The sequence below is a fragment of the Triticum aestivum genome, chromosome 3D, assembly GCF_018294505.1.
Source record: "Triticum aestivum cultivar Chinese Spring chromosome 3D, IWGSC CS RefSeq v2.1, whole genome shotgun sequence".
NCBI lineage: Eukaryota > Viridiplantae > Streptophyta > Magnoliopsida > Poales > Poaceae > Triticum > Triticum aestivum.
The window spans coordinates 524,334,640-524,361,586 of NC_057802.1; the positions used below are offsets into that span (position 1 = coordinate 524,334,640).

Sequence of the window (26,947 nt, forward strand, 5' to 3'; positions counted from 1 at the left end):
GTTATATAGTTGTAATTTGTTTTGGTGCGATACAAAATTTATTCTTAACATGCAGCCACCGGCTGAAGAAAACAGCAAGCCATTTTTGTATAGTGTAGGGTGTTCCCTATATTTGCACTGGTGGCGATCTTTGATGCCGAGCGGATGTAATCTGTGCAATCGCCTTAATAGCCTAGCGTTAGTTTCGGCCTTATTTATTTCCTAGTCTTCTTTTTACCTGGTTTGCTAGTGGCCGCAACTACCATGGGCCATATACGGGCCGTAGGATCCATGGGTCTCTTACGGGCCGTCGATAAATGGGCCTGTAATCGGTGGGCCTCGGGCCGTCGGATAAATGGGTCTACATGGGCCGTAATCGGGCGTAATTGGTATCGGCCCAGCACGGTAACAGGCCGTAGGACAGCAAAGGCTTAATTCTGTCACAGGCATAACGGGTCATTAATGGGCCAGAATATAGGACAGGCTGGAAACGGCGCAACGGGTTAACAGGCCAGAAACGGGCTGACTCTTGCCATGGACCGAATTTGGCCCATTAGGGTAACTGGCCAGTAACGGGCCGACTCTTGCCATGGGCCAAATTTGGCCCATTAGGGGAACAGGCCAGTAACGGGCCGACTCGCCATGGGCCGAATTTGGCCCATTAGGGGAACATGCCAGTAACGGGCCGAAAGTAATCGAGGGCCGAAAAGGAGCCCAAGAACGTATGGGCCGTCAATAGGCCGAAAGCCAACACGGGCTGGAAACGGCCCATGTAAATCACGGGCCGTTAACGGGTATAAAGAAAATTACTGTTCATTATGGGCTAGAGTCACCGTGGGCCTGTAAAGGGCCGAAAGATACGAAGGCCTCATATGGGCCGAAAGACGTCGTAGGCTATACATGGGCCGGAAGTGAAATGGGCTGGTGTTATATTCGACGGCCCACATGACGTTGTTGGGCCGATTTCCTTTAGGGCCTAACGGGCCGTGAGTTAACGGGCCATAAAATGGGCTATTTGCGAAGAGACCGTTAACAGGCTTTTCATGGGCTAGCCCGTTAACTTTTGACCAAGTCAAACGGGCCGGCTTTGTAAGCTAAATGGGCCAGTGGTGGGCCGTGGCACGTGTCGACATATCATAGGCGCCTATCTGACCCACTGACGAGCTGACACGTGTTTCGTCCGGCCAATAAGAATTTTACACGTGGAAATTTCCCATTGGTCGGGGCTGTTAACGGGTTATCGGATCCAAAACCCGAACCGATAGCTTAATGGCGTTCCGTTACGGTGGATGCCACGTGTCGGTCACCCTTGACGAAAGCACTTCTGTGACGCGCGATTTATCGTCATGGAAGTGGACACTTCCGTGATGATAATTTGGTTAATGTCATGGAACACTTCTACGACAGCACAGGTATGACTATCTTGATTCTGTCATAAAATCGTCATGGATGTACATGCATGACAAAAAAACGCGACCTACTGTGACAAACACGTGTCATCACGGAAGTGTTTTTTTTGTAGTGCTATACGCGTCGGGTGATCAGACTGGTCGAATGTGATGGCACTCTGAGACCACTTCAAATAGCTAGGCGTCGTCGGAGCAACCATGTTCACTTCTCTGTTGATAACTTTCAGTCGACTTTTGCTCTCAACATCAGCAAAAATCATCAGAGTGGAATTGACGTTGGGAAAACCATCATCATCTTCTTCCTTATCCTCGTCTTTGTCCAACTCCTTTTCCTTCTCATTGGGTTGCTTTTCTCGGAATTGCTGGATCAGGAGTCGACACTGTCGAGTGGTGTGCTTAGGATAAATCAGATTACCCTCTTCATCTTTTTTGGTGTGAATGTGACATGGCAAATCCAACACATCATTTCCTGCTTGATCTTTCACTTTCTTGGGGGTCCAGGGCCCTTTGGGCTTCCCCTTGAACTTTCCTTGAGCCACAACTAAAGCTTCACCAGGAGCAGCTGGCTCGGCCTTACGCTTCTGTTTTCGATTGGAATTACCTCCACCAGTGTCCTGGCCGATTGGTTTACCCTTTCCATTGCGGAGTCGATCCTCTTCTTCTCCGTTAGCATACCGAGTGGCTATTTCCATCATCCGAGTCAGTGACATATCTCCTGTCCGACCGAATTTCAGGACCAGCTCTCGATACTTAACACCTTCCTTGAAGGCACAAACTGCTTGATGCTCGGACACATTTTCCACTGTGTGGTGCAAAGTGGTCCACCTCTGAATAAAATCCCTCAGAGTATCATTCGGCTTTTCCACGCAATGCTGCAATTCTGCTAATCCTGCTGGTCGTTTGCAAGTACCCTCAAAAGTTCTAACAAACACTCGGGCGAGTTCCTCCCAACTGTATATGCTGCCAGGTGCTAACTGAGTTAACCATGCTCTGGCCGAGCCTTCCAACATCAGAGGAAGGTGCTTCATGGCCACTTCATCATTGCCGCCACCGATCTGTACTGCCACTCGATAATCCTCAAGCCAAGTGTCAGGCTTGGACTCACCAGTGAACTTGCTGACTCCAGTCGCCAACCTGAAGTTGGGAGGAATCACTGCGGCCCTGATGGCTCTACTGAAACACTCTAGACCTGAAACATGCACTCTGCTACCAGTCGGGTGATTTCTGTCATGGCCCTCTCTGTGTGCTCTGTTCCTGTCAACCAGACCTTGAACGAGAATAGATCTCGCATCAAAGCCTGGTCCCTTGGGTCGACTGGAATTCTTCGCTCGCCACTGTGAGGGTGTCTGTCATCATGCTGCCGGGGCACATACGACCCACTCCTCGGAGGAGGTGTGGGCACTCGACGACGGTCATCATGGCTGAGTCGGTGATCATACTGCTCGTGGTTTCTGTACTGATCCTGCCGGTGCCCTCGTCCCTCACGCCACGGGGGGCGATCTTGGGCTGTGAGCCGACTGAATTGTGTCTGCCATCACAGATCTGCTATGAATCCTATTCCGCGACTGGGATACTGTTGTGTTCTGCTCTCCGGCTGCCCGGAGTAAGGCCCGGATCTGCATCAACCCTCTGCCAGCTTCCGACTAGGAAGGCTGAATCGACTCTACTATTCGGGCTGCTGCCGTGAGATTTTGAATCGGAGTGCGGTATACCTGAGGTTAGGGCGGAAAAAGCTGTCGTCGACTGGATTCAGGGATCCGCTGCCGAGCACGCTCGTCTAGTGCGCGCTGTAGGTTATCCAGTCGAGTGCGCTCAGCCAGGTTGGCCAGGCGCGCTTCCTCCAAGGCCTGGGCCTCGAGGGTTTCACCAACGATGGGGTTGTGTAGTGCATCCATATTGCGGCGACGAAGCTCTTCTCTCTGCTGCGAAGAAAGGGGCTTGGGGCGGTACTCCTCGTGAACGCATGACGGATCGCCGCCACCATCACCGCCATCGTCGCGGGGGAATCCAGGGGGACTGCGGGGTCCGTTGACCATCAAGACTTCAGCCGCGGGGTCGCTGCTATCGCACTCGGATGCGGTATCGACAGAGCCAGTCGAACATGCCGTAGAGAGTTTCGTCGGGCTCGATTGCCGCGACTTGTGGGGTGACCGACTGACGGGCCACCGCGTGTCTCACCCACCGCTGAAGCCACGATCGACCGGAACGCTTGCGTCGGTGAACAGTGGGGAGCGCGGACACCACAGGAGCCGACCGATACTGGGTCGACGGCTGCCGGAGAAGGACGCCGCGGACGCACGCGCGAAAGTGCGTCGCCCCGCGGACGGGGAGCGCCTCGACATTGAGTGGAGCCTCTTGAAGCTAGGCGGAGTCGTCGGCGACGAAGACGAGTGCTCCGAGACGGATCTCGTGGCCCTCAGCCAATCCACCGCCGGAAACCATGATGATGGGAATCGGAAAAACCGCAACTTCACCAAAAAGTCGCTAAGACACCTACCCCACGGTGGGCGCCAACTGTTGTGGTTCTAAGTCTGACAGTAGAATGGGGGGTAGGTATGAGGAGGCAAGATCCTAGCTATGGTGGAGTTGTACACACAAGATTTACGACTTCAGGCCCTTCACGGTGGAAGTAATAGCCCTATGTCTCGGTGCCCGGAGGCGGACGACTGGATTATATGTGTGTTGAGTTACAGGGGGTGCGAACCCTTGTGCCAGAAGAGGGAGGTGGCTTATATAGAGTGCGCCAGGACCCCGGCCCTCCTCCGTTACCAAGAGTTCAATGTACATAAAGAGGACGCGTTACTGATAACGCCAGCCTTAAATGCCTTAATGGCCTTAAATGCTACAGAGTGAATGCTCGTCCGTTGCTATTCTGGATGACTCCTGGTCTTCAATAAGTCGAATGGATTCTTGTATGGTCGAGTGGTCGAGTGACCTCAGGGAGGAGGGGTCTCCGAGTAGCTGGTAGGTCGAGTGGATTGCACTCGACACCTTTGTTGGGCCCTCCCTGTTGTCTCTTGAGCTTCTTTGCTTCTAGGACAGTGACCTTGGATAAGGCATATAGGTCAGGCCTATGACCCTACCCCAGGTCTACGTCATCATCAAAAACAAGAGAGGAGGGGAGGAGGCGGTGTGACCCATTGGTGAGTGGAGGGGTGGAGGGGGGTTGTGGAGTTGTGTGAACCAGTGAAAAGTTATCTTGTTGTTCAGATGGTACATCTTCCTTTTTTGCAAAAAGGATCAGATCACAAAGCATGTCAAACATAATAAAAGTTACGTCCAAATTCTGAGACCACTGAACGACCACTACTGCTGCCAAAAAGAGTCGTCGATGCACCGTTGTTGCCGCTCCCCTACCGAAGCCGATTTGACCTTATCTATGATAGCCGAGAAGTCTTTGTGCATGTGCCCCTATGGACCAGTGCCACATGACGAGAAACCCTAACCTAACCGCCTCAAGGAGACGACAGGAATCTACGTTGAGCTCCGTCGACTATCTCCAGATGGACAAACTCAAGGAGGATCGGAGCCTGGAAGACAAACTCGAAGAAGAAGAGTCGTCATTTGCCCGAGCGCGGCACCCGCGAGGACAAAAATACGTATCCTAAGCTACTAACCCGATCACAGGCACCGGGATTCCCCTCCCCGACACCGGCCGCTAGAGGCAGACAGAGGAGAGGCGAATCCACAGACTCGCCGGGTAAGTCTGAATGATAGAGTTTAGCCTAGCCACTTAGGGTTAGGGAAGGAAAACTAAAGGAATAGTGATGTTTGATGTCACTAAGAGCATCTCCAACGCCGACCCTCAAAACCGCCCGCATATATGCGAACCACGCGGTCCGGACCCCAAAAGCCATCCAACACGGGCTTGTATTAATCCGCCGAGCGGTACGGACCACGTTTTTCCCGAACCAAACGGGGGGAGGGGCTTTGCGGGAGTCCGCTCATCCGTCTGGCCAACCAAAGGGCACCGCATGCCTCTCTCTCAGTCCGAATGGCGGAAAGCCGTTGCTAATTTTGTTTGTCTGCCGAAAGATGAAGGCAAACATGGCGGAATGTCAAGTTCCGCCAAACATGTGTGATATGCACTTTCTGCCATTCACATCTCACATCATGTTTGGCGGAAGCACTTGTTTCATTTTTTTTAGAAACACCTTTTATTTTCTTCAAGTGATTTAGACTAGCATGTTGGTTTCGCCCAAAAAACAGTACTAGCATGTTGGCCGAAAGTGAAAGGCATGACTATTCAGGAAGGCGGAAGATTCACATTTCATGCTTATTAGTACGTACACTCCGGTTTGTTCAAATTTGTTTTAAAACAGATGCGGATAGGGTTGGATGACCGACTCCCGTATTAGTATCCGGACATCAGTTGAAACCGATTTTCGAACAAATACGCTATTTGTTTACGGGTATGCCCTAGTGGTACATCTTCAACGTGACATAGCAAACTGCTTGAAATGAGTCGGTGAGAAAATCCGAGATGGAAGTTCACTATAAAGATTTTTCTAATAAATAATCGACGAATAGGTTGGAAAAACTCCCCTAAAAAAGAGAATAGGTTGGAAAAATACCTTCAATAGGAGTACGAAGCTCGGCCAAGGCGATCGAAACTCAAAAAAAAAAAATGGAGAAAACACGCCTGGACCCACTGTCATAGGCCGCGAACACGACGGGCCGCGGGGACGAAACCAACCAAACCCTCGGCCGTTCCATTCCATAACCCCGAGGAAGCGCCCCTCGCCCCGCTTCCCCTCCCCGCTCCCCTCCGCGGCGCGGCCACCGTCTCCGCCAGAACCCTAGCGAAATCACGGAGAAGGCGCGGAGGAAGCAGCCGGCCTCCCTCGCCCGGGAAGATGACGGAGAACCACCGCTTCTGGGGTGCGTACCCTCTCCCCGAATCCCCCAATTTCGCCCCCGATCTGATCGCGCGGTCCAGTTCCGGTGCCCCCGTGCTGCTCGTGCATTTCGCCGCATCTGATCGGCGGGGGGTAGTTCCGGCGGTGGCGGGTTCCGTCCAGCAGTCAGGGAATCTACGCGGCCTGTTCCTCCCTAGGGTTCCTCGCTTCTGACCGATCTCTGTTTGTTTAAAGTAGCGCATTCATGCCGGGGCCCCTGCAATCCGTGATTCGCATTTCCCTTGTTTCGTTGGCTCACGATGGCATACCGTGTCCTGATCTAGGGAGAGTGGCGCGGTTATCCTGTCTTGATCTGGAGAGCGCATTGTGGTTTCCTGCTTGTTGTTCCTGGGTCTGGGGTTGGTTTGTCTGAACAATAGTCTCATGGATATCTGGTTGGATGGTATTAGTTCCTTCTGTACTTTCAGCAGTCATAACCTACATAATAATGTGTTGTCAGCTTCGGTATATGTTCTGCTGTGACCTGCATTTCTTCTGAAGATGAGCATGCTCTGGTAATTGTTCGTTTAGCGCCGCCAATGCATTGTTTCTGTTCTGTATGAGCAAATGTCCCCATTCTGTTTGCCTTAATAATGTGTGGTGCATATTTCTCTGGGGCGCTTCAGAAAGCAACAGATATTTGTGTTTGCCAATTTCCCATGTTTGTTAAATGACTAATGGCTACTATGCATGAATGCTAACATTTAGGAGTTGTCGTCAAACCTGGAGAGACAGTGAAGTGTGACCCAGGAGATTCACATTATCACATTTCGACGGTGTGTTTTGTACACTTCATTTATAAGTGCCCTTCTAGCTTATTTGTAGGTGGATCAAGTTTGCTTACTCTTCAGGTGTTTACTTTTCTCGTTTACTACAGATAGCATTGGAGACTGGCAAGGCAGAAGAGAATGTGCAAGTTTTCGTGAAAATTGACGATACAAGGATTATGCTTGCCACACTTTCAGTTGATAATCATCCTCATGTTTTAGCTGATCTGGTGTTCAAAAGGGAGTTTGAGCTGTTGCACTCCTCAATGACCAGCAACATCAGCTTTATGGGCTACAAATTTGATATTATCAAAAGATATCCTTCCACATTTCATTCTTCAATGTTTGCTAAGTAGCTTGAATATGCATTTGTGTTCTTTAACTGTTTTCCTGTCTCTAGTCACATCTCACTCATGTACTAAACAAGGTAAATATTGTTTTTCATTTTAGTATTGGGCATCTATGATGTTTTCTTTGTACAGTTGATAACATGGCATAACTTCCATATACCTGATGTTTCAGGTGCTGATTCTGATGAGGAGGTTCCATTGGCTATTCCACTAGACTTCAATACAGACGGTATATTCTTTTCCTATGCATAACAGTTGTTGTTTAAGAGTTCAGAATGATGTATCTGCTTCATGGATTTGCATGTCTAGTAAGTTTACGTTGTGGTTTTCCCTCTTTGCCTTTGTTCTAGAATGAAAACATGCAAATTGACCCTTGGCATGTTTGACATTGTTTACTTTCAGGTTACAAAAACAATGAAGCTACACATGGTGCCAATAATCTTATTGTACCAAGGCCTGCTGATGCTCCATCCCCTATACCAAAGGCTAAAGTTGAAGGAACAAATAGTCCTGGAAAGCGAAAGGGAGATGATAAGGTTTGTATCTTTGTTAAGAATAATCAACCGCGGGTTATGATGGAACTGTTGTTTCCTGTATGATTTATTTTCTTGCTCTTGTTGTTCTGGATCGTGCAGGGAGAATGTTGGTAAATAAGTTCAGTGAACATTCTAACATGTAACTAAAAATAGTTAACATGGAGTATGCATCCATTTTGACAGTTTTTCTTTAAGTATATGATCAGTGTTTCCATGTGTGCACACAATACTTACTTTTATGCAACCTACCACATTCAATTCTAGTTGGATGACAGATCCACAAATAGTGGCTGTAGGTTGTAGCAGCCCAATCATTGTCCTAGGGAGTATATACTTTGTTGGTTCTGAAACCTGACATGGATTTGGTAGGTGTGAAAACTAAGTTCCCTGATGCTGAATACGTTTGCAGGATAAGACTGGTACGCAGAATTCCAGTGATGGCGTTGATAATGAGAGTTCTGATCAAGATGTGGATTATCCTCGAAAGGTGCGAGATTGCTCAAAGAGAGCTGTTATTTTGATGCCTTCTCATTTCATAAAATCCTGAAACTCTTTCTGTTTTGACATGTTCAGAAAACAAAGGATGATTATAATCCAATGGAAACACCTCTGAATACACCCCAGGGGAAGAGGGCAAAGATAGCAACACCAACTACGGGCAACAGAACTGGTGTGAAGTGATCTTTATTTTATATTTAATCTGCTGAACTTGCATTGTTCTTAAGGCACAGGAATCTCACTGCTTGATGAACAACTTGCGTGCAGGCTATGTCCATGTTGCGACCCCTCATCCAGCAGCAAAACAGGCTCGTAAGTCAGGTGACCATGTCCACGTTGCGACCCCTCATCCGGCAGCAAAACAGGCTGGTAAGTCAGGTGACCATGTCCACGTTGCGACCCCTCACCCGGCAGCAAAACAGGCTCATAAGTCAGGTGACCATGTCCACGCCGCGACCCCTCATCCGGCAGCAAAACAGGCTCATAAGTCAGGTGACCATGTCCATGTCGCGACCCCTCATCCGGCAGCAAAACAGGCTCATAAGTCAGGTGACCATGTCCACGTCGCGACCCCTCATCCGGCAGCAAAACAGGCTCGTAAGTCAGGTGACCACGTCCACGTCGCGACCCCTCATCCAGCAGCAAAACATGCAAGGAAGACACCTGAAAACAACGATGACAAGTCTAAGCAATCCGCTGGTCATGTCTGCAACTCATGCAACAGGCAAGATCTTGTTCCTTCTCTTTGAATCTGATCCCGTCTGGAGCATATGCTGTTGTATCCTCGCTGACACACTTCCCTTCTTCAGGACTTTCAGCTCCTTGAAGGGTCTTGGAGATCATTCCAGGGCGAAGCATGGCGACGCCAAGTAAGGTGGCCTGAGATATGCCGTGGACAGGCCCGAGCGAGGTGTTAGCTTAGGGGTGATGCTGGTGAACTGAATTTGGGTATCCGAGGCGGAGATGATGTGTAAAGAGGTCGCTTCTTTGGGTATATCGCTCCCCACGCACCATCAGGATGTTCTCTCTCTTTGACACCGTTATAGACCGGTGTTGGTGTGCTGTGCTATGCTACGAAATGCTGTTGATTATGCCGGGATCCTGGAATCACGTGGTTAATTATTATGGTTGGGTGCTGCTGTCTTGTTGATAAACATTCTTTTGTGCCGTATGTGTTTTTGTGGTGATTCATCATGCTTGTAAGTTGACCCACATTAGAAGGGTCTGCAAAAGAAACAATATACAGAGTAAACACCTCAGGTGCTGTAAATGGACTTTGAGCTGACAGCACATTCTGTGCATTCCCCTTCATAGCGGCATGGAAGATCACATGGCACTGAGACTCAAGTACTTGAGCGAGCACTGAGGTGTCTTCCCAGAATGGGGCAAGCTCTGGGCAGCAAAGGTCTGGATTTTTCTATGGCGCCTTGCCCATGACAGCTTGCGGACGCTGATGAACAACACTAGAACCTGGAGGATGCACGGCTGATCCTGCTGAACCAACCTTGTGCTGCTGCCATCGTTGAGACAATTTTCACGCGCTAAACCCTGAAGCTCAGCGTCAGGTAGGGGTACTCTTGTGTGAAGGTCGCGAAACAAGATCAAAGCATGAGAGAAGGCGCGGGTTTGCTTTTCACTATCACCAAGCACCTGACAGAGTTTAGGGAAGAAACGAAGTCTAACAATCAGCTTATGGTTACGTCACGGGCGAATGCTGCTGGAGTGGGAAAGTGTTAAGCGGACGCCATGACTTGTTTTGTTGCGATTGATGGGGCGGCCAGTCTGGGGTTCATCGGGTCACGCTGGAGTCTGAAGCCCTCGCCTGGTGCAGGCCTCAACTCTTGAGATTCTGACAGGCAGAACTTGGGGTCCTGTATTTTGAGGCTAGAAGCAACTGCATCCTCCAGCGGATGTGTCCTCCGCTGTCTGGATTAAGCACATGCCGGGCTTTGTTTTTAGGTTTGGTTGCCAGCGATTCTGCCGCAACAGTTTCAGGTTAATGGAAAGTGTTTTCCACATAAAAAAATACAGACAAATATTAAAAATACTAGATGATAAATGTTTTCCTTTTCTTTACTACCTGCTTGTTTTCTTTATCTTTAGTAGTATAATGGAAAATTCCAGCGAAGTCTCATTGAGATAGTGCTCAATGACTCGCAATCCGCAGATATTCCTACAACGTTTGTTTTGATTCAGCCGGCAGATGTTTCACGATAGAAATTCAACTCCTTTTGACCAATCCAAGAACACCCCGAAAAATCAAGTTACGAGCAGAGCAGACTAGGCGAAACCGAACTGCAGAATAATATATAGAGCTTCCACACGGTATATAACATCAAAACATGGCTTTCCAATTTCCAGGTTTACCATACATCACCTCCCAACTATAATATCTTTACCGAATATTAACCGACATCTCAGTAGCTATCAGATTCGCCAAAAATATCAACGGCACAAAACCGGGTATATAAGAACCAACACCGTATGCAATACTTTCTAACACTAATCTAAGGCTGACAAGAGTACAGAAGTTGGAGACGGGGCATCAGCATCGGCATCAGCAACATGTTGTCACCAGCAGCAGCTCAAGCGTGCTTGGCCTTCTCATGCGATTGGAGCGCTGAAACACTGCCGAATGTCCTGAAAGAATCGACGAGAGCATAAAGCGTTAGATGTCAAGCTTGCAGACCAGAATACAAAGTTGTCAGGCTGTCTGCATACCTGCTGCACGACTTGCAGGCGTGGGCGCCGCCGACATATTTGGACTTGAGGTTTTGCTTGCTGTTCCCTGCAGGCGCCTTGTCGGCCTGCTTTGCTGGATGGGGAGTTGCCACATGGACAGTCTTCTTGTCATCTGAAGTAAATGGGGATTTAGTTGGTTAAAAACTGTTCTTACGACCGCACCGGCGTCCTGGCCAGATGGTGTTTCAATCTTTGCCTTCTTGTCAGGAGCAGGCGTCTCCAAGGCGGTTTCGGCCGCCCTCTTCCCGCCAACCTCAGGCTTTGTAGTGCACGAGAGTCAGATGAGACTGTTGAAGCAAATGGAAATGATGAGAACTTTTGGACCCGTACCTTAGGAGTGCTTTTGTCTTCCTGATCATTTGTATCCTCCTTGTTACTGGTATCGTCAGAGGCAGGTGTCTTCAAGTCAGTCTCGGCGGCCACCGTCTTCTCGCCATCCTCGGGCTGTAGTGCACAAGGGCCAGATGATGCTGTCGAGGCAGGTGTCTTCAAGGCAGTCTCGGCCGCCGTCTTCTTGCCATCCTCGGGCTGTAGTGCAAAAGGGTCAGATGATGCTGTTGAAGCAAATGGAAACAAATGAGAACCGTTGGATCCACACCTTAGGAGTGTTCTTGTTTTCCTCATCACCTGAACCCTCTTTGCTACTGGTATCGTCAGAGGCAGGTGTCTTCAAGGCAGTCTCGGCCACCGCCTTCTTGCCATCCTCAGTCTGTAGTGCACAAAAGAGTCAGATGATGCTGTTGAAGCAAATGGAAACAATGCGAACTGTAAGCTATCAGATCCACACCTTAGGACTGTCTTTGTCCTCCTCTTTGCTACTGGTATCCATCTCTTCACTACCGGTACCGTCCTCTTCAGAATCGGTATCTAAGCTACTGTACCCATCATCGGCATACTGGGAAAAAAGGTTTCATTGCCATCAATATGTCAAACAACTAAGAGGGTGAATGCACTTACATTATCATCAGCGAACACACTTACATCATCTGAATCTGAAGAAAAGTCACTATCATCCTCACCACTGTCAGGTTTATCTGTAACCTTTTTATCATCCTTTGTTGTTGGAGGCTTTACCACATTGCCTTAAAGATGGAACATAGAGAGGCACAAATGTGGTCCAAAAGTTATTAGTTCAGCCAGCTTAATGAGGAAACACAATTGTCCTTCAAGATTAAAATAATAAAAGACAAAATCTTCTTACCGACAATACGATTGGTCACTTGATTGTTTACAGTTTCCACTTCATCTTCGCTAGAATCAGACTCGCTGGAATCAGACTCACTGGAATCAAACTCGCTAGAATCAAGCTCGCTAGAATCAGACTCGCAGATAGGCACAAAAATCTTGTAACCACACGCAAACACACTGGCAGTTTTTGAACTGTGTGATAGCTCAAACTGTTTCTCAAAGATCAAATCACAAGGAATATGAGGGTGATTTTCAGCCGACAGAGTTCCAATGGCCCCCTTTTGATCACCAATTTTAGCAGATACTAGTATGCCGACACTTCCTTTCTCTGCTTCACCCAGGGCAACCTGTAATCAGAACATGCAAGTAAATCCGTTAGCTTAAGGAGAGACCACTGGCTAAGCTTAAGAGAATTGTACACACAAAGGCAATGAGGGACATGGCTAAACCTGTGTGAGATGAACAACACGCCCTTCACCAGGGTCGCAATAAACTGTCTGTCCCGGCTTCACTTCCACACCTGAACCAAAATAGCAACCAATAAGGCAATAAACACTTATAATTTAACCCAACAATGATATCTTTTTTACTAGTAAGAAAGATAGTTAATGTAGCCCCAACGAAGGGTATCACAAACTATATGATCATAAATGAAAACTGCTGCCTCAGCAAATAAAGATGTCTGCAGTACTGTTTTGGTATTCAGATAGAAAAAGGTGTATTAGAAAAAAAATCTACATAGCAGCAATGCCATCTCACTGCAACATAATGCCTGACAAACTATGTGATCATACATGAAAATTGCCGATTCACCAAATAATTAAAGGTTTTCTGCAGTTCTTTCGGTAGCCAAATAGACAAAGTTGTGTCAAAAATCTACGTAGAAGCAATGTCAACTCACTGCAACAATAATGTTTGACGACCAAAGAAAGCAAACCCTAACATCAGTTAGCACTGTTGAACTGCAAAACAGCTTGCTGTCCAATAACTCTGTCATGAACCGCCCGCCAAGGTGCAGAAGTATAAATTGTGTAGCTCCCAGCAGTGCTCAAGCCCGAGAAGGAACACACTATTCCACCACAAATCATCCATCCAACGAGGCGATATGCAAAAAATACGACTGCGAAGCATGTCACATACTCAACCTCAAGCAATCAAGCCCCACGTACGCAAACGAACCAGCTGAGCCTAAAACAGATCGTCTCCCAGCACAACGCACGGCCAGCGTCAGGAAGAAACCGCGCACCCGCAGCACGAGACGAGACGGCCGATGACGCGAGTGATCACCCATAATTCGAAGCGAAAGCTGTGGAAACCGGCCCGAGCCACCGCGAGAAAGAAGAAGACCAAATCGCATCGAGCGGAAGTATGGCTTACCCCAGAACTTCATCGTGGTCGCTCGGGGAGTCGAAGAGGCGGCCGCGCGAAAACCCTAGCTGATTGGAGCGGGAGAGGGAGGAGGCTCGGGTTTAGGGTTTTGGCGGTGGAGACGACGGAGGGGAGCAGGGGAGCGGACTCCAAATTTAAAGAGAGGCGGACGGTCCAGGGCCGTTTGATTCTTCTGCCTGAGATCTGTCCGTCCGTCCGTTGTTTTTCCTTCTTTATTAAGAAGAAAAAAATACCCAAAAGGCATCTTAGAGTCCGTAGCTTGCTTTCCTCTTTTTTTACTATATATAGTAGAATGTCCTTGTGTTGCCATGGCCCTCTTATTTTTTTCTGATTGCATATATAAACATAATGCATTTTAAATTTCGCATATATAGAAAAAATAGCCTGCAATAATTGAAATGCACTTCACTTGTAATGTACTTCGATAATAATCAAGTCCTCGTAAGTTGCTAAGGAGAAGCTCTGATGTTTTGCTTCTGTTTTGGATGAGAGCCCGCACCTATAGAACTTTTATTGCTAGTGGTATATTTCACTGGACGATTTAATACTGGACAAAAATGCATATATGAATTCACGTCTTATCATGGTATTTTTCTCTGAATCTCGTTATTGTTTCATATTCATCGTTCTATTCAGATTTTGATTTCTTACCACATATGTCACATCAGTTCATGAGCTTTGCGAATTGCGGAAGACTTGATGGTGAGTGGTAGCAATGTCATATGGCATTCATTAAGATTTGTAGATACAACGGTTGCCATTATCCAAATACTAGTGGGCAGAGACGCGGCAGGCACGCCCGTCGGAGAGCCCGTGTGATGTCTATCATTTTTTTTAAAGGAAAACACTTCCCCTCGGTTGTTTGATCAGCGCTGGGTATCAGCCGGACCCGCTACCATCGGATCGGGTGCAATCGCACGGTTACCTGGCGTTCGCTCCATTACTCTCCATCCTTATCTACATGACGGCCACTCATCCCCTCATGTATGCCTCTCTCCTTGAGGAGGTTTCTTCTTCCTTCCGATCCAGCTGCCATGGGTATCCCTTCCCAGCAAACATGCCCGTGCGTTACAACAGGAGAAAAAAAATCACCCGTGGATAGCCAAATATAAGTATGGCTCAACACCCCTCACAGGTCGATGTCCTCTATTGTAACACATTGCTCCACCTATGTTGCCGATTATCCTCCTTTTGACCCTTACCGATGGTGGACATGGTGTCGACACAATGCATCCAACATGAAATCCCAAGACAATGATATCAGTCACATGTGATATACTCCTAGAGTTTTGTCCACAATTGCTTCAATTTGAATGCCGGAAATTATCATGTGTTTACACTTTGAAAAGTCATGTAGGCTCCAAAGTTTTGCCCACAGAAAAGGAAAGATTGATATAGTTAGATTGCTTTCCCTTCTATAGTGCAGAGAAGAAACTTCTGTCACTCACAGCCATAAAGAGACAAACTACGAGTACACAAAATAGGATAAATCAAATAGATTTTTTTGGAGAACAAAAAGGATAGCTGGATTCACACCTTCTCATTAGAATAAGAGTTCCTCCAAAATATATTTAGGTTCCACACATCGCACCATAATTGAGAGATGAAAAGAGCCGTTCGGAAAAGAAAAAGATCAAAAGAGTAGGAACAAAAACACACCAGTTACCTTCATTCCATTGGTTTCCACACAAAAATGCAATATGTTTAGAATTTATCTTACAATTATGCCCAGTCAAAAATATCTTACTATTCTGCCACTTTGTTTTTTTAGTTCTCTACAGTTTGTATTAGCACCTCTTTTGTGTACGTAGTTAATAGTTAAAAAGTCTAGACACAATTATGACGTGATCCTTGATAGCGCAAAATACCGGATGAGAAGTAATGCTTACACAAAAATTAAAATTTGTTCTAACTCATAGTATAATTGTTTGTCAGGCTTATACAAAGTATAATTGGAGAAAGATGTACATCATTATATGCATTCACCAGGGACTGGTCCAATACAACTAAACCCTTCAATAAGTACAGCCTAAAAGCCAGAAACATGAACTTTTAGAGATGAAATATATAGGCTTGTCTTCAGTCACCTTAACAACACATGATTTTAGCCGAGGACTAACACAACATCCATTTTGCAGCACATCTCTCAGTGGGAATAGCATCATCCATGACTTCAGGCACAGCTAGCTATGGGTAAGCACAAAAGGTAATGACGAGAGGGCCGTCCTATGTACCCTGAAAGAGAAACTATGTGATAGAAGCCCGCTTTCCCTCTCTTCTATCCCACCTAACCACTTCGGGTATCAGTGGCCTCGTGATCTCCATGAACAGAGATCACTACACAAAAACAACTATATGAAAAACTTGCTTGCTTCTTCGAATCTCGAAATAACAGAACATATAGAAAGTGTTTTTGTGATGAGACCATTCTCTTCGGGGAACCTATAGAAAGATTATCAGACGGCTTTCATACCCTTCAGGGGGGGGGGGTTCCTTCAGAGCAATCCATATCAGAAGATTCACTCCCTGATTCATCAGTTGATGAATCATCAGTTAAGTCATAATCCGTGTCGAGATCCGATTCATCTGTTTCTGAATCATCAGTTAAGTCATAATCCATGTCGAGATCCGATTCATCAGTTTCTGAATCATCACTCTCTCTAGAATCATGATCTGGAAAAGGGGGCTGCCCCTGCCAGAACTCCTCAGCTCCTGGGGGGAGAACGTTTAAATCAAAAGGAAGAACAAGGGCGAGTAAATGATGGAGACTAAAAAAATGATTTAAGGTGGCATTGTCCACGGAGAAACCACCCCAAAGCCAAGTCACTATGGTATCTCCTACTACTGGTATGGCGCTAGCTAAGCTTGTAATTACTGTTGCTCCCCAAAAGCTCATCTGACCCCAAGGTGGTACGTATCCTATAAAAGCTGTCACAATCATTAATAGGAATATGACAACTCCGAGTATTCCATTCATTTTCATCATAATACTATGCTTCCTTGCCCGTGTGGAACATATGTGAGCATTATGTTTTTCCAACAAGTGATCCGACTGGAAGAAGTGTTATATGAGGACTTCGAGATCAAATAGAGAATCTGTCTCTCCATTCCTCGTGAGCCACTTATTTCTCCGAAATCAGAGATCAGAGTGATTTTCCTCCTTTTTCCCAAATAGTCGACGGTCTTACACCATTGGGATACTTCGGATAAACTGGAGTAAATATATGAGAGACCGGTGCTAAAACCTTTTCTCGAGATATATTCCAGATTCTTAGGGTCCTTGCTCTGGATCTTGCCCCCCCGGCGCGAAAGCAGTTGGTTCTGTAGTTTGAGAATTCTACTAATTCCAAGTATTCTATTATTATTATTAAATAAGAGAATATAAAAAGTAAAGAGGAGAAGACATAACCAGAAAAATTGTGAGAAATAAGTTAATTTATCAAGTTGAGGCATTTCGATTTGGATTTCAAATAAGAAAGAAAAGACTCCGAACCGTACTTTTGCTATTTCTATCTATACAAAAAGAGATTTACTTTCCAAAATGGAATCTTTGTCATTCTGATGTGAATGAGGGAGGTCGTCTGCCCGGGTAGGGGTGACCGGAACCCTCCCAAGTCATCGCTCAAGAAAGCACCACAGTCACACGAGAAAGAGTTTGGACTATGACGAAGACGAGCAAGCCTTTGTTGGGGAGTGATCGGGGAAGAGTCGAGTACAAGAGGAAGGTGGAAGGAAGAAAGCGCCAGAAGCGCCAGGTGCGAAGATAGACCATCAAAGAACTCCACAGCAGAGCAAAAAAGAGAAAGGCAAGGCTCGCAAAGAACAAAGTCTCAACCATCAGATCCAACACAAAGCCCTCAAGATATTTAGAGGCTTGGACTACTCTCTCTAGTAAAAGAAAGGAAGCACAATGGGTGTTGCTCTATTTCTTATTAGTGAGGTATTCTTCTTCATTTCAGTATTATGGGCATTCTTCCATTCTAGTCTGGCACCAACAGTCAAACTAGGAGCTCAACGGCCACCTATTACTATGAACTTGTTTTCATCTGGCAGATAAGCTTTTGAGAAGAGACCACTTTGATAACGAGCTTTCGGGTTGCCGTATTGGTACCGCCCTTTGGGGGAACAGGAGAATAGCATGCACGGGAGAAGTATTTAGGGAAAGGTACCCACCTTTTAACGGGAGAAAGGCAACTTATGTGAAAGCTTCCCTTGTGGTTTAAAGTTCAAATAGATCAGGTGCCTATATTGTTGATACACCGAAAGATACTAACGCTATGCTCCAATGCGGGATGAGGGCCAACGATTGTGATGAGTGGGGACCTTAGAGCTGAAAACCTACATATAGTGACCCTTATGGGCAGCGCCCTGGGCTGGCTATGTACGAGACATCAAACCGTCTCCCGGGTCCAAAGTTTCCATTTCCAGGCCTGATAGTCTTCAACTCAAAAAAGTAGGGCGGAGAACTAGTAAGAATTGTGCCTGCCATTCAATTCGTGACGTGGATGATCCGCCGACGGAATCGATTAGGTGAAACGGCTCTGCAAAGTTTGTTTGTTCATAAAGGCTGCATGCAACCATGCAATTCGTACTGCATGGCGATATTACTCTACCACTCTATAAATGGTATATAGATATCTTCACTTCATCACAAAGAAATTGAGTACTAGCACGCATTGCTATGGATGCTGCAACCGCAAACAGGCTTTCTGCAATTGCTACCGAAACAGAGCAACTGAAAAATGAGATTGAAGGGCACCGTAGAGTGCTAAACAACTAGTTGAGAAGTGTTAGAACAATGGATCCTGCAAAGAAAGAAGCGCGCATTCGCGCTACCAGAGAGCGCATAGAGGGTTTGGAGGAGAGGCAGGAAGCGCTGCGGGTGGAGCAGCAAGTGCTCTTTATTCGTCTAGCATCTCGCTAGAATAGAAGAGTCCGTAGACTCTTTTTAGTTTTCTAAGGTTGGTTTAAATTCAATAAGTGTCTGGAGACATTTGTTTTCATGTCAGGTGTTCTTTGTCTTAGTTTGATTCCGATCTACTCCTATGCTAAGTGTCTTTGTTTGGTTTGATTTCTTGTGTTTGCATGTATGGGCTAGCCGTCAATGTTCAATGCTTATGTTAATATAATAACGCCAAAATGTGCTGCAAATTCATGTTCAAGTTGAAATAAGGCCGAAGGGCTAAGTGTACTACTGGAGATTATATATTCCAGCTCTGAAGTTTCCTTTTGAGCCCCCGTTCTACTATGGGTTGGATTCTAGTTGAAGCGTGCGACCATCTATTCAGATGAGGAGGCCGAGTAAGAAACCACTAAGCGGAGAGCAAATAGATCAATCTCTATCTATGAGTTTCTCAACCAAGATCCACTATTCAACCAAGACCTGCTAACTAATACTTTTACGCGAGCTTAGTTATTGGAAGTTGCAGCCGATGAACTCTTATCCCTAGCCACAGTTGTTGCAGCACAAGGCTTTGTCGCGATTGGGTCATATGTCAGTACTCTCACATTCCCCGTGGTCTCCCTAGTATGCTGAGCTGAACTGAAGTGAAGTGAAGCTACGGGCGATGATGGACTGATCCCATGCTATTCAGGCGCCTGACAACACTGGCTCCGACGGTGATGAGTCTGACGGTGGCTCAGATGTTTCTCTTCCTGATCCTTCAAGGTCCCCCATTCCTGACATCATCCAAAGGCCATTGGCGCTCTCCCATCTAACAGTGCGGGCTCTGCGTGTCGCCTATGGCAGCACTACCCGAGTGGTCTATTGCATAGTGGATCCTGTTGGAAATATGCCCTAGAGGCAATAATAAATGGTTATTATTATATTTCTTTGTTCATGATAATCGTCTATTGTTCATGCTATAATTGTATTGTCCGGAAATCGTAATACATGTGTGAATACATAGACCACAACGTGTCCCTAGTAAGCCCCTAGTTGACTAGCTCGTTGATCAACTGATAGTCATGATTTCCTGACTATGGACATTGGATGTCGTTGATAACGGGATCACATCATTAGGAGAATGATGTGATGGACAAGACCCAATCCTAAGCATAGCATAAAAGATCGTGTAGTTTCGTTTGCTAGAGCTTTTCCAATGTCAAGTATCTTTTCCTTAGACCATGAGATCGTGCAACTCCCGGATACCGTAGGAGTGCTTTGGGTGTGCCAAACGTCACAGCGTAACTGGGTGACTATAAAGGTGCACTACGGGTATCTCCGAAAGTGTCTGTTGGGTTGGCACGGATCGAGACTAGGATTTGTCACTCCGTGTGACGGAGAGGTATCTCTGGGCCCACTCGGTAATGCATCATCATAATGAGCTCTATGTGACTAAGGCGTTAGTCACGGGATCATGCATTGCGGTACGAGTAAAGAGACTTGCCGGTAACGAGATTGAACAAGGTATTGGGATACCGACGATCGAATCTCGGGCAAGTAACATACCGATTGACAAAGGGAATTGCATACGGGATTGATTGAATCCTCGACACCGTGGTTCATCCGATGAGATCATCATGGAACATGTGGGAGCCAACATGGGTATCCAGATCCCGCTGTTGGTTATTGACCGGAGAGGCGTCTCGGTCATGTCTGCATGTCTCCCGAACCCGTAGGGTCTACACACTTAAGGTTCGGTGACGCTAGGGTTGTAGAGATATATGTATGCGGAAACCCGAAAGTTGTTCGGAGTCCCGGATGAGATCCCGGACGTCACGAGAGGTTCCGGAATGGTCCGGAGGTGAAGAATTATATATAGGAAGTCAAGTTTCGGCCACCGGGAAAGTTTCGGGGGTTACCGGTATTGTACCGAGACCACCGGAAGGGCCCGGGGGTCCACCGGGTGGGGCCACCTATCCCGGAGGGCCCCGTGGGCTGAAAGTGGAAGGGAACCAGCCCTTAGTGGGCTGGGGCGCCCCCCTTGGGCCTCCCCCCCATGCGCCTAGGGTTGGGAACCCTAGGGTGGGGGGGCTTCCCCCTTGCCTTGGGGGGCAAGGCAACCCCTTTCCCCCTTTGGCCGCCGCCCCCCCTTGGAGATCCCATCTCCCAGGGCCGGCGCCCCCCCAGGGGCCTATATAAAGGGAGGGGGGAGGGAGGGCAACAACCTATAGCCTTGGGCGCCTCCCTCTCCCCTTGTTACACCTCTCCGTCTCGCAGAAGCTCGGCGAAGCCCTGCCGAGACCCGCTACATCCACCACCACGCCGTCGTGCTGCTGGATCTCCATCAACCTCTCCTTCCCCCTTGCTGGATAAATAGGAGGAGACGTCGCTGCACCGTACGTGTGTTGAACGCGGAGGTGCCGTCCGTTCGGCACTCGGTCATCGGTGATTTGGATCACGGCGAGTACGACTCCGTCATCCACGTTCATTGGAACGCTTCCGCTCGCGATCTACAAGGGTATGTAGATGCACTCCTTTCCCCTTGTTGCTAGTAGACTCCATAGATGCATCTTGTTGAGCGTAGGAAAATTTGAAAATTATGCTACGATTCCCACCAGTGGCATCATGAGCCAGGCCTATGCGTAGTTACTATGCACGAGTAGAACACAAAGCAGTTGTGGGCGTTGAGTTTGCCATTTCTTCTTGCCGCTACTAGTCTTTTCTTGTTTCGGCGGCATTGTAGGATGAAGCGGCCCGGACCGACCTTACACGTACGCTTACGTGAGACAGGTTCCACCAACTGACATGCACTAGTTGCATAAGGTGGCTAGCGGGTGTCTGTCTCTCCTACTTTAGTCGGAACGGATTCGATGAAAAGGGTCCTTATGAAGGGTAAATAGAAATTGGCAAATCACGTTGTGGTCATACGTAGGTAAGAAACGTTCTCGCTAGAAACCTACAAACCACGTAAAAACTTGCAACAACAATTAGAGGACGTCTAACTTGTTTTTGCAGCAAGTGCCTTGTGATGTGATATGGCCAGAAGATGTGATGAATGATATATGTGATGTATGAGATTGATCATATTCTTGTAATAGGAATCACGACTTGCATGTCGATGAGTATGACAACCGGCAGGAGCCATAGGAGTTGTCTTTATTATTTTGCATGACCTGCGTGTCATTGAATAACGCCATGTAAATTACTTTACTTTGTTGCTAAACGCGTTAGCCATAGAAGTAGAAGTAATCGTTGGCGTGACGACTTCATGAAGACACAATGATGGAGATCATGATGATGGAGATCATGGTGTCATGCCGGTGACGAAGATGATCATGGTGCCCCGAAGATGGAGATCAAAGGAGCATAATGATATTGGCCATATCATGTCACTATTTGATTGCATGTGATGTTTATCATGTTTTTGCATCTTATTTGCTTAGAACGACGGTAGTAAGTAAGATGATCCCTTTTAATAATTTCAAGAAAGTGTTCACCCTAACTGTGCACCGTTGTGAAGGTTCGTTGTTTCGAAGCACCACGTGATGATCGGGTGTGATAGATTCTAACGTTCGAATACAACGGGTGTTGACGAGCCTAGCATGTACAGACATGGCCTCGGAACACACGCAATACACTTAGGTTGACTTGACGAGCCTAGCATGTACAGACATGGCCTCGGAACACGGAGGACCGAAAGGTCGAGCATGAGTCGTATAGAAGATACGATCAACATGGAGATGTTCACCGATCTTGACTAGTCCGTCTCACGTGATGATCGGACACGGCCTAGTTAAAATCGGATCATGTTTCACTTAGATGACTAGAGGGATGTCTATCTGAGTGGGAGTTCATTAAATAATTTGATTAGATGAACTTAATTATCATGAACTTAGTCTAAAATCTTTACACTATGTCTTGTAGATCAAATGGCCAACGTAGTCCTCAATTTCAACGCGTTCCTAGAGAAAACCAAGCTGAAAGATGATGGCAGCAACTATACGGACTGGGTCCGGAACCTGAGGCTCATCCTCATAGTAGCCAAGAAAGATTATGTCTTAGAAGCACCGCTAGGTGATGCACCAATCCCACAGAACCAAGACGTTGTGAACGCTTGGCAATCACGTGCTGATGATTACTCCCTCATTCAGTGCGGCATGCTTTACAGCTTAGAACCGGGTCTCCAAAAGCGTTTTGAGAAACATGGAGCATACGAGATGTTCGAGGAGCTGAAATTGGTTTTCCGGGTCGAGAGATATGATGTCTCCGACAAGTTCTTCAGCTGTAAAATGGAGGAGAACAGTTCTGTTAGTGAGCACATACTCAGAATGTCTGGGTTGCACAACCGCTTGACTCAGCTGGGAGTTAATCTCCCGGATGACGCGGTCATTGACAGAATCCTTCAGTCGCTTCCACCAAGCTTCAAGAGCTTTGCGATGAACTACAATATGCAGGGGATGGAAAAGACCATTCCCGAGGTATATTCGATGCTGAAATCAGCGGAGGTGGAAATCAGAAAAGAACATCAAGTGTTGATGGTGAATAAAACCACTAAGTTCAAGAAGGGCAAGGGTAAGAAGAACTTCAAGAAGGACGGCAAGGGAGTTGCCGCGCCCGGTAAACCAGTTACTGGGAAGAAGTCAAAGAATGGACCCAAGCCCGAGACTGAGTGCTTTTATTGCAAGGGAAGTGGTCGCTGGAAGCGGAACTGCCCCAAATACTTAGCGGACAAGAAGAAGGCCGGCAACACCAAAGGTATATGTGATATACATGTAATTGATGTGTACCTTACCAGTACTCGTAGTAGCTCCTGGGTATTTGATACCGGTGCGGTTGCTCATATTTGTAACTCAAAACAGGAACTACGGAATAAACGGAGACTGGCGAAGGACGAGGTGACGATGCGCGTCGGGAATGGTTCCAAGGTCGATGTGATCGCCGTCGGCACGCTACCTCTGCATCTACCCACGGGATTAGTTTTAAACCTCAATAATTGTTATTTAGTGCCAGCTTTGAGCATGAACATTGTATCTGGATCTCGTTTAATTCGAGATGGCTACTCATTTAAATCCGAGAATAATGGTTGTTCTATTTATTTGAGAGATATGTTTTATGGTCATGCCCCGCTGGTCAATGGTTTATTTTTGATGAATCTCGAACGTGATGTTACACATGTTCATAGTGTGAATACCAAAAGATGTAAAGTTGATAACGATAGTCCCACATACTTGTGGCACTGCCGCCTTGGTCACATTGGTGTCAAGCGCATGAAGAAGCTCCATGCAGATGGACTTTTGGAGTCTCTTGATTACGAATCATTTGACACGTGCGAACCATGCCTCATGGGTAAGATGACCAAGACTCCGTTCTCCGGAACAATGGAGCGAGCAACCAACTTATTGGAAATCATACATACCGATGTGTGCGGTCCAATGAGTGTTGAGGCTCGCGGAGGATATCGTTATGTTCTCACTCTCACTGATGATTTAAGTAGATATGGGTATGTCTACCTAATGAAACACAAGTCTGAAACCTTTGAAAAGTTCAAGGAATTTCAGAGTGAAGTTGAGAATCAACGTGACAGGAAAATAAAATTCTTACGATCAGATCGTGGTGGAGAATATTTAAGTCACGAATTTGGTACACACTTAAGGAAATGTGGAATAGTTTCACAACTCACGCCGCCTGGAACACCTCAGAGAAATGGTGTGTCCGAACGTCGTAATCGCACTCTATTGGATATGGTGCGATCTATGATGTCTCTTACCGATTTACCGCTCTCATTTTGGGGTTATGCTTTAGAGACTGCCGCATTCACTTTAAATAGGGCTCCGTCGAAATCCGTTGAGACGACACCGTATGAATTATGGTTTAGGAAGAAACCTAAGCTGTCGTTTCTAAAAGTTTGGGGATGCGATGCTTATGTCAAGAAACTTCAACCTGAAAAGCTCGAACCCAAGTCGGAAAAATGCGTCTTCATAGGATACCCTAAGGAAACTATTGGGTATACCTTCTACCTCAGATCCGAAGGCAAGATCTTCGTTGCCAAGAACGGGTCCTTTCTGGAGAAGGAGTTTCTCTCGAAAGAATTGAGTGGGAGGAAAGTGGAACTTGATGAGGTGATAGTCACCCCTTCCGAACAGGAGAGTAGCGCAGCGCGGGAAAATGTTCCTTTGGTGCCTACACCGACTGGGGAGGAAGTTAATGATGATTATCATGAAGCTTCAGATCAAGTTACTGAACTTCGTAGGTCCACAAGGACACGTTCCGCACCAGAGTGGTACGGCAACCCTGTCCTGGAAATCATGTTGTTAGACAACGGTGAACCTTCGAACTATGAAGAAGCGATGGCGGGCCCGGATTCCGACAAATGGCTAGAAGCCATGAAATCCGAGATAGAATCCATGTATGAAAACAAAGTATGGACTTTGACTGACTTGCCCGATGAGCGGCGAGCCATAGAAAACAAATGGATCTTTAAGAAGAAGACGGACGCAGATGGTAATGTGACCATCTACAAAGCTCGACTTGTCGCTAAGGGTTATCGACAAGTTCAAGGGGTTGACTACGATGAGACTTTCTCACCCGTAGCGAAGCTGAAGTCCGTCCGAATCATGTTAGCAATTGCCGCATACTATGATTATGAAATATGGCAGATGGACGTCAAAACGGCATTCCTTAACGGCTTCCTTAAGGAAGAGTTGTATATGATACAGCCGGAAGGTTTTGTCGATCCTAAGAATGCTAACAAAGTATGCAAGCTCCAGCGCTCAATCTATGGGCTGGTGCAAGCATCTCGGAGTTGGAACATTCGCTTTGATGAGATGATCAAAGCGTTTGGGTTTACACAGACTTATGGAGAAGCCTGTGTTTACAAGAAAGTGAGTGGGAGCTCTGTAGCATTTCTCATATTATATGTGGATGACATATTATTGATGGGAAATGATATAGAATTCTTGGAAAGTATAAAGGCCTATTTGAATAAGTGTTTTTCAATGAAGGACCTTGGAGAAGCTGCTTATATATTAGGCATCAAGATCTATAGAGATAGATCAAGACGCCTCATTGGTCTTTCACAGAGTACATACCTTGACAAGATATTGAAGAAGTTCAGTATGGATCAGTCCAAGAAGGGGTTCTTGCCTGTATTGCAAGGTGTGCAATTGAGCAAGGCTCAATGCCCGACCACGGCAGAAGATATAGAAAAGATGAGTGTCATCCCCTATGCCTCGGCCATAGGGTCTATTATGTATGCCATGCTGTGTACCAGACCTGATGTAAACCTTGCCGTAAGTTTGGTAGGAAGGTACCAAAGTAATCCCGGCATGGAACACTGGACAGCGGTCAAGAATATCCTGAAGTACCTGAAGAGGACTAAGGATATGTTTCTCGTTTATGGAGGTGACGAAGAGCTCGTCGTAAAGGGTTACGTCGACGCTAGCTTCGACACAGATCTGGATGACTCGAAGTCACAAACCGGATACGTGTATATTTTGAATGGAGGAGCAGTAAGCTGGTGCAGTTGCAAGCAAAGCGTCGTGGCGGGATCTACATGTGAAGCGGAGTACATGGCAGCCTCGGAGGCAGCACAGGAAGCAGTCTGGATGAAGGAGTTCATTACCGACCTAGGGGTGATTCCCAATGCGTCGGGCCCGATGACTCTCTTCTGTGACAACACTGGAGCTATTGCCCTTGCGAAGGAGCCCAGGTTTCACAGGAAGACCAGGCATATCAAGCGTCGCTTCAACTCCATTCGTGAAAGTGTTCAAAATGGAGACATAGATATTTGTAAAGTACATACGGACCTGAATGTAGCAGATCCGTTGACTAAACCTCTCCCTAGGGCAAAACATGATCAACACCAGGACGCAATGGGTGTTCGATTCATCACAATGTAACTAGATTATTGACTCTAGTGCAAGTGGGAGACTGTTGGAAATATGCCCTAGAGGCAATAATAAAAGGTTATTATTATATTTCTTTGTTCATGATAATCGTCTATTGTTCATGCTATAATTGTATTGTCCGGAAATCGTAATACATGTGTGAATACATAGACCACAACGTGTCCCTAGTAAGCCTCTAGTTGACTAGCTCGTTGATCAACTGATAGTCATGGTTTCCTGACTATGGACATTGGATGTCGTTGATAACGGGATCACATCATTAGGAGAATGATGTGATGGACAAGACCCAATCCTAAGCATAGCATAAAAGATCGTGTAGTTTCGTTTGCTAGAGCTTTTCCAATGTCAAGTATCTTTTCCTTAGACCATGAGATCGTGCAACTCCCGGATACCGTAGGA

At 46.7% G+C, this 26,947-nt stretch overlaps 2 protein-coding genes across 4 annotated transcripts; one reads left to right on the top strand and one right to left on the bottom strand.

Moving 5' to 3' along the window:
- Window positions 1-6,067: 6,067 nt before the first annotated feature.
- LOC123080202 (histone deacetylase HDT1) lies at window positions 6,068-9,591 on the top strand. The gene is made up of 10 exons (XM_044503102.1): window positions 6,068-6,269; window positions 6,995-7,062; window positions 7,164-7,369; window positions 7,458-7,480; window positions 7,576-7,632; window positions 7,806-7,939; window positions 8,349-8,426; window positions 8,513-8,609; window positions 8,705-9,161; window positions 9,247-9,591. The coding sequence occupies exons 1-10, from the start codon at window positions 6,245-6,247 to the stop codon at window positions 9,308-9,310; spliced, it is 1,209 nt and encodes a 402-aa protein (XP_044359037.1). The 5' UTR covers window positions 6,068-6,244; the 3' UTR covers window positions 9,311-9,591.
- A 1,174-nt stretch (window positions 9,592-10,765) lies between these two features.
- Window positions 10,766-13,875, bottom strand: LOC123075202 (histone deacetylase HDT3). 3 transcript variants are annotated; one of them, XM_044497866.1, is made up of 10 exons: window positions 13,745-13,875; window positions 12,817-12,887; window positions 12,381-12,714; window positions 12,161-12,261; window positions 11,967-12,074; window positions 11,778-11,888; window positions 11,510-11,707; window positions 11,342-11,438; window positions 11,159-11,291; window positions 10,766-11,077 (listed from the first exon to the last, which is right to left on the bottom strand). In XM_044497866.1, the coding sequence occupies exons 1-10, from the start codon at window positions 13,755-13,757 to the stop codon at window positions 11,023-11,025; spliced, it is 1,221 nt and encodes a 406-aa protein (XP_044353801.1). In that variant the 5' UTR covers window positions 13,758-13,875; the 3' UTR covers window positions 10,766-11,022. The 3 variants fall into 3 exon arrangements, with proteins under 3 accessions (XP_044353801.1, XP_044353800.1, XP_044353799.1); XM_044497865.1 differs by lacking the exon at window positions 11,342-11,438; XM_044497864.1 differs by having other exon boundaries at window positions 11,159-11,438.
- Between the last annotated feature and the right edge of the window lie 13,072 nt (window positions 13,876-26,947).

Bases quoted from the DNA above. Each gene is read 5' to 3' on its own strand.
- LOC123080202 (XM_044503102.1), top strand. From the start codon at position 6,245: ATGACGGAGAACCACCGCTTCTGGG. The intron at 7,370-7,457 runs ATATCCTTCCAC...GTCTCTAGTCAC, and splicing joins AAATTTGATATTATCAAAAG to ATCTCACTCATGTACTAAAC. The intron at 9,162-9,246 runs GCAAGATCTTGT...TCCCTTCTTCAG, and splicing joins GTCTGCAACTCATGCAACAG to GACTTTCAGCTCCTTGAAGG.
- LOC123075202 (XM_044497864.1), bottom strand. The intron at 12,262-12,380 runs GTAAGAAGATTT...TCCATCTTTAAG, and splicing joins AGTGACCAATCGTATTGTCG to GCAATGTGGTAAAGCCTCCA. The intron at 11,889-11,966 runs GTGTGGATCTGA...TGTGCACTACAG, and splicing joins AGGACAAAGACAGTCCTAAG to ACTGAGGATGGCAAGAAGGC.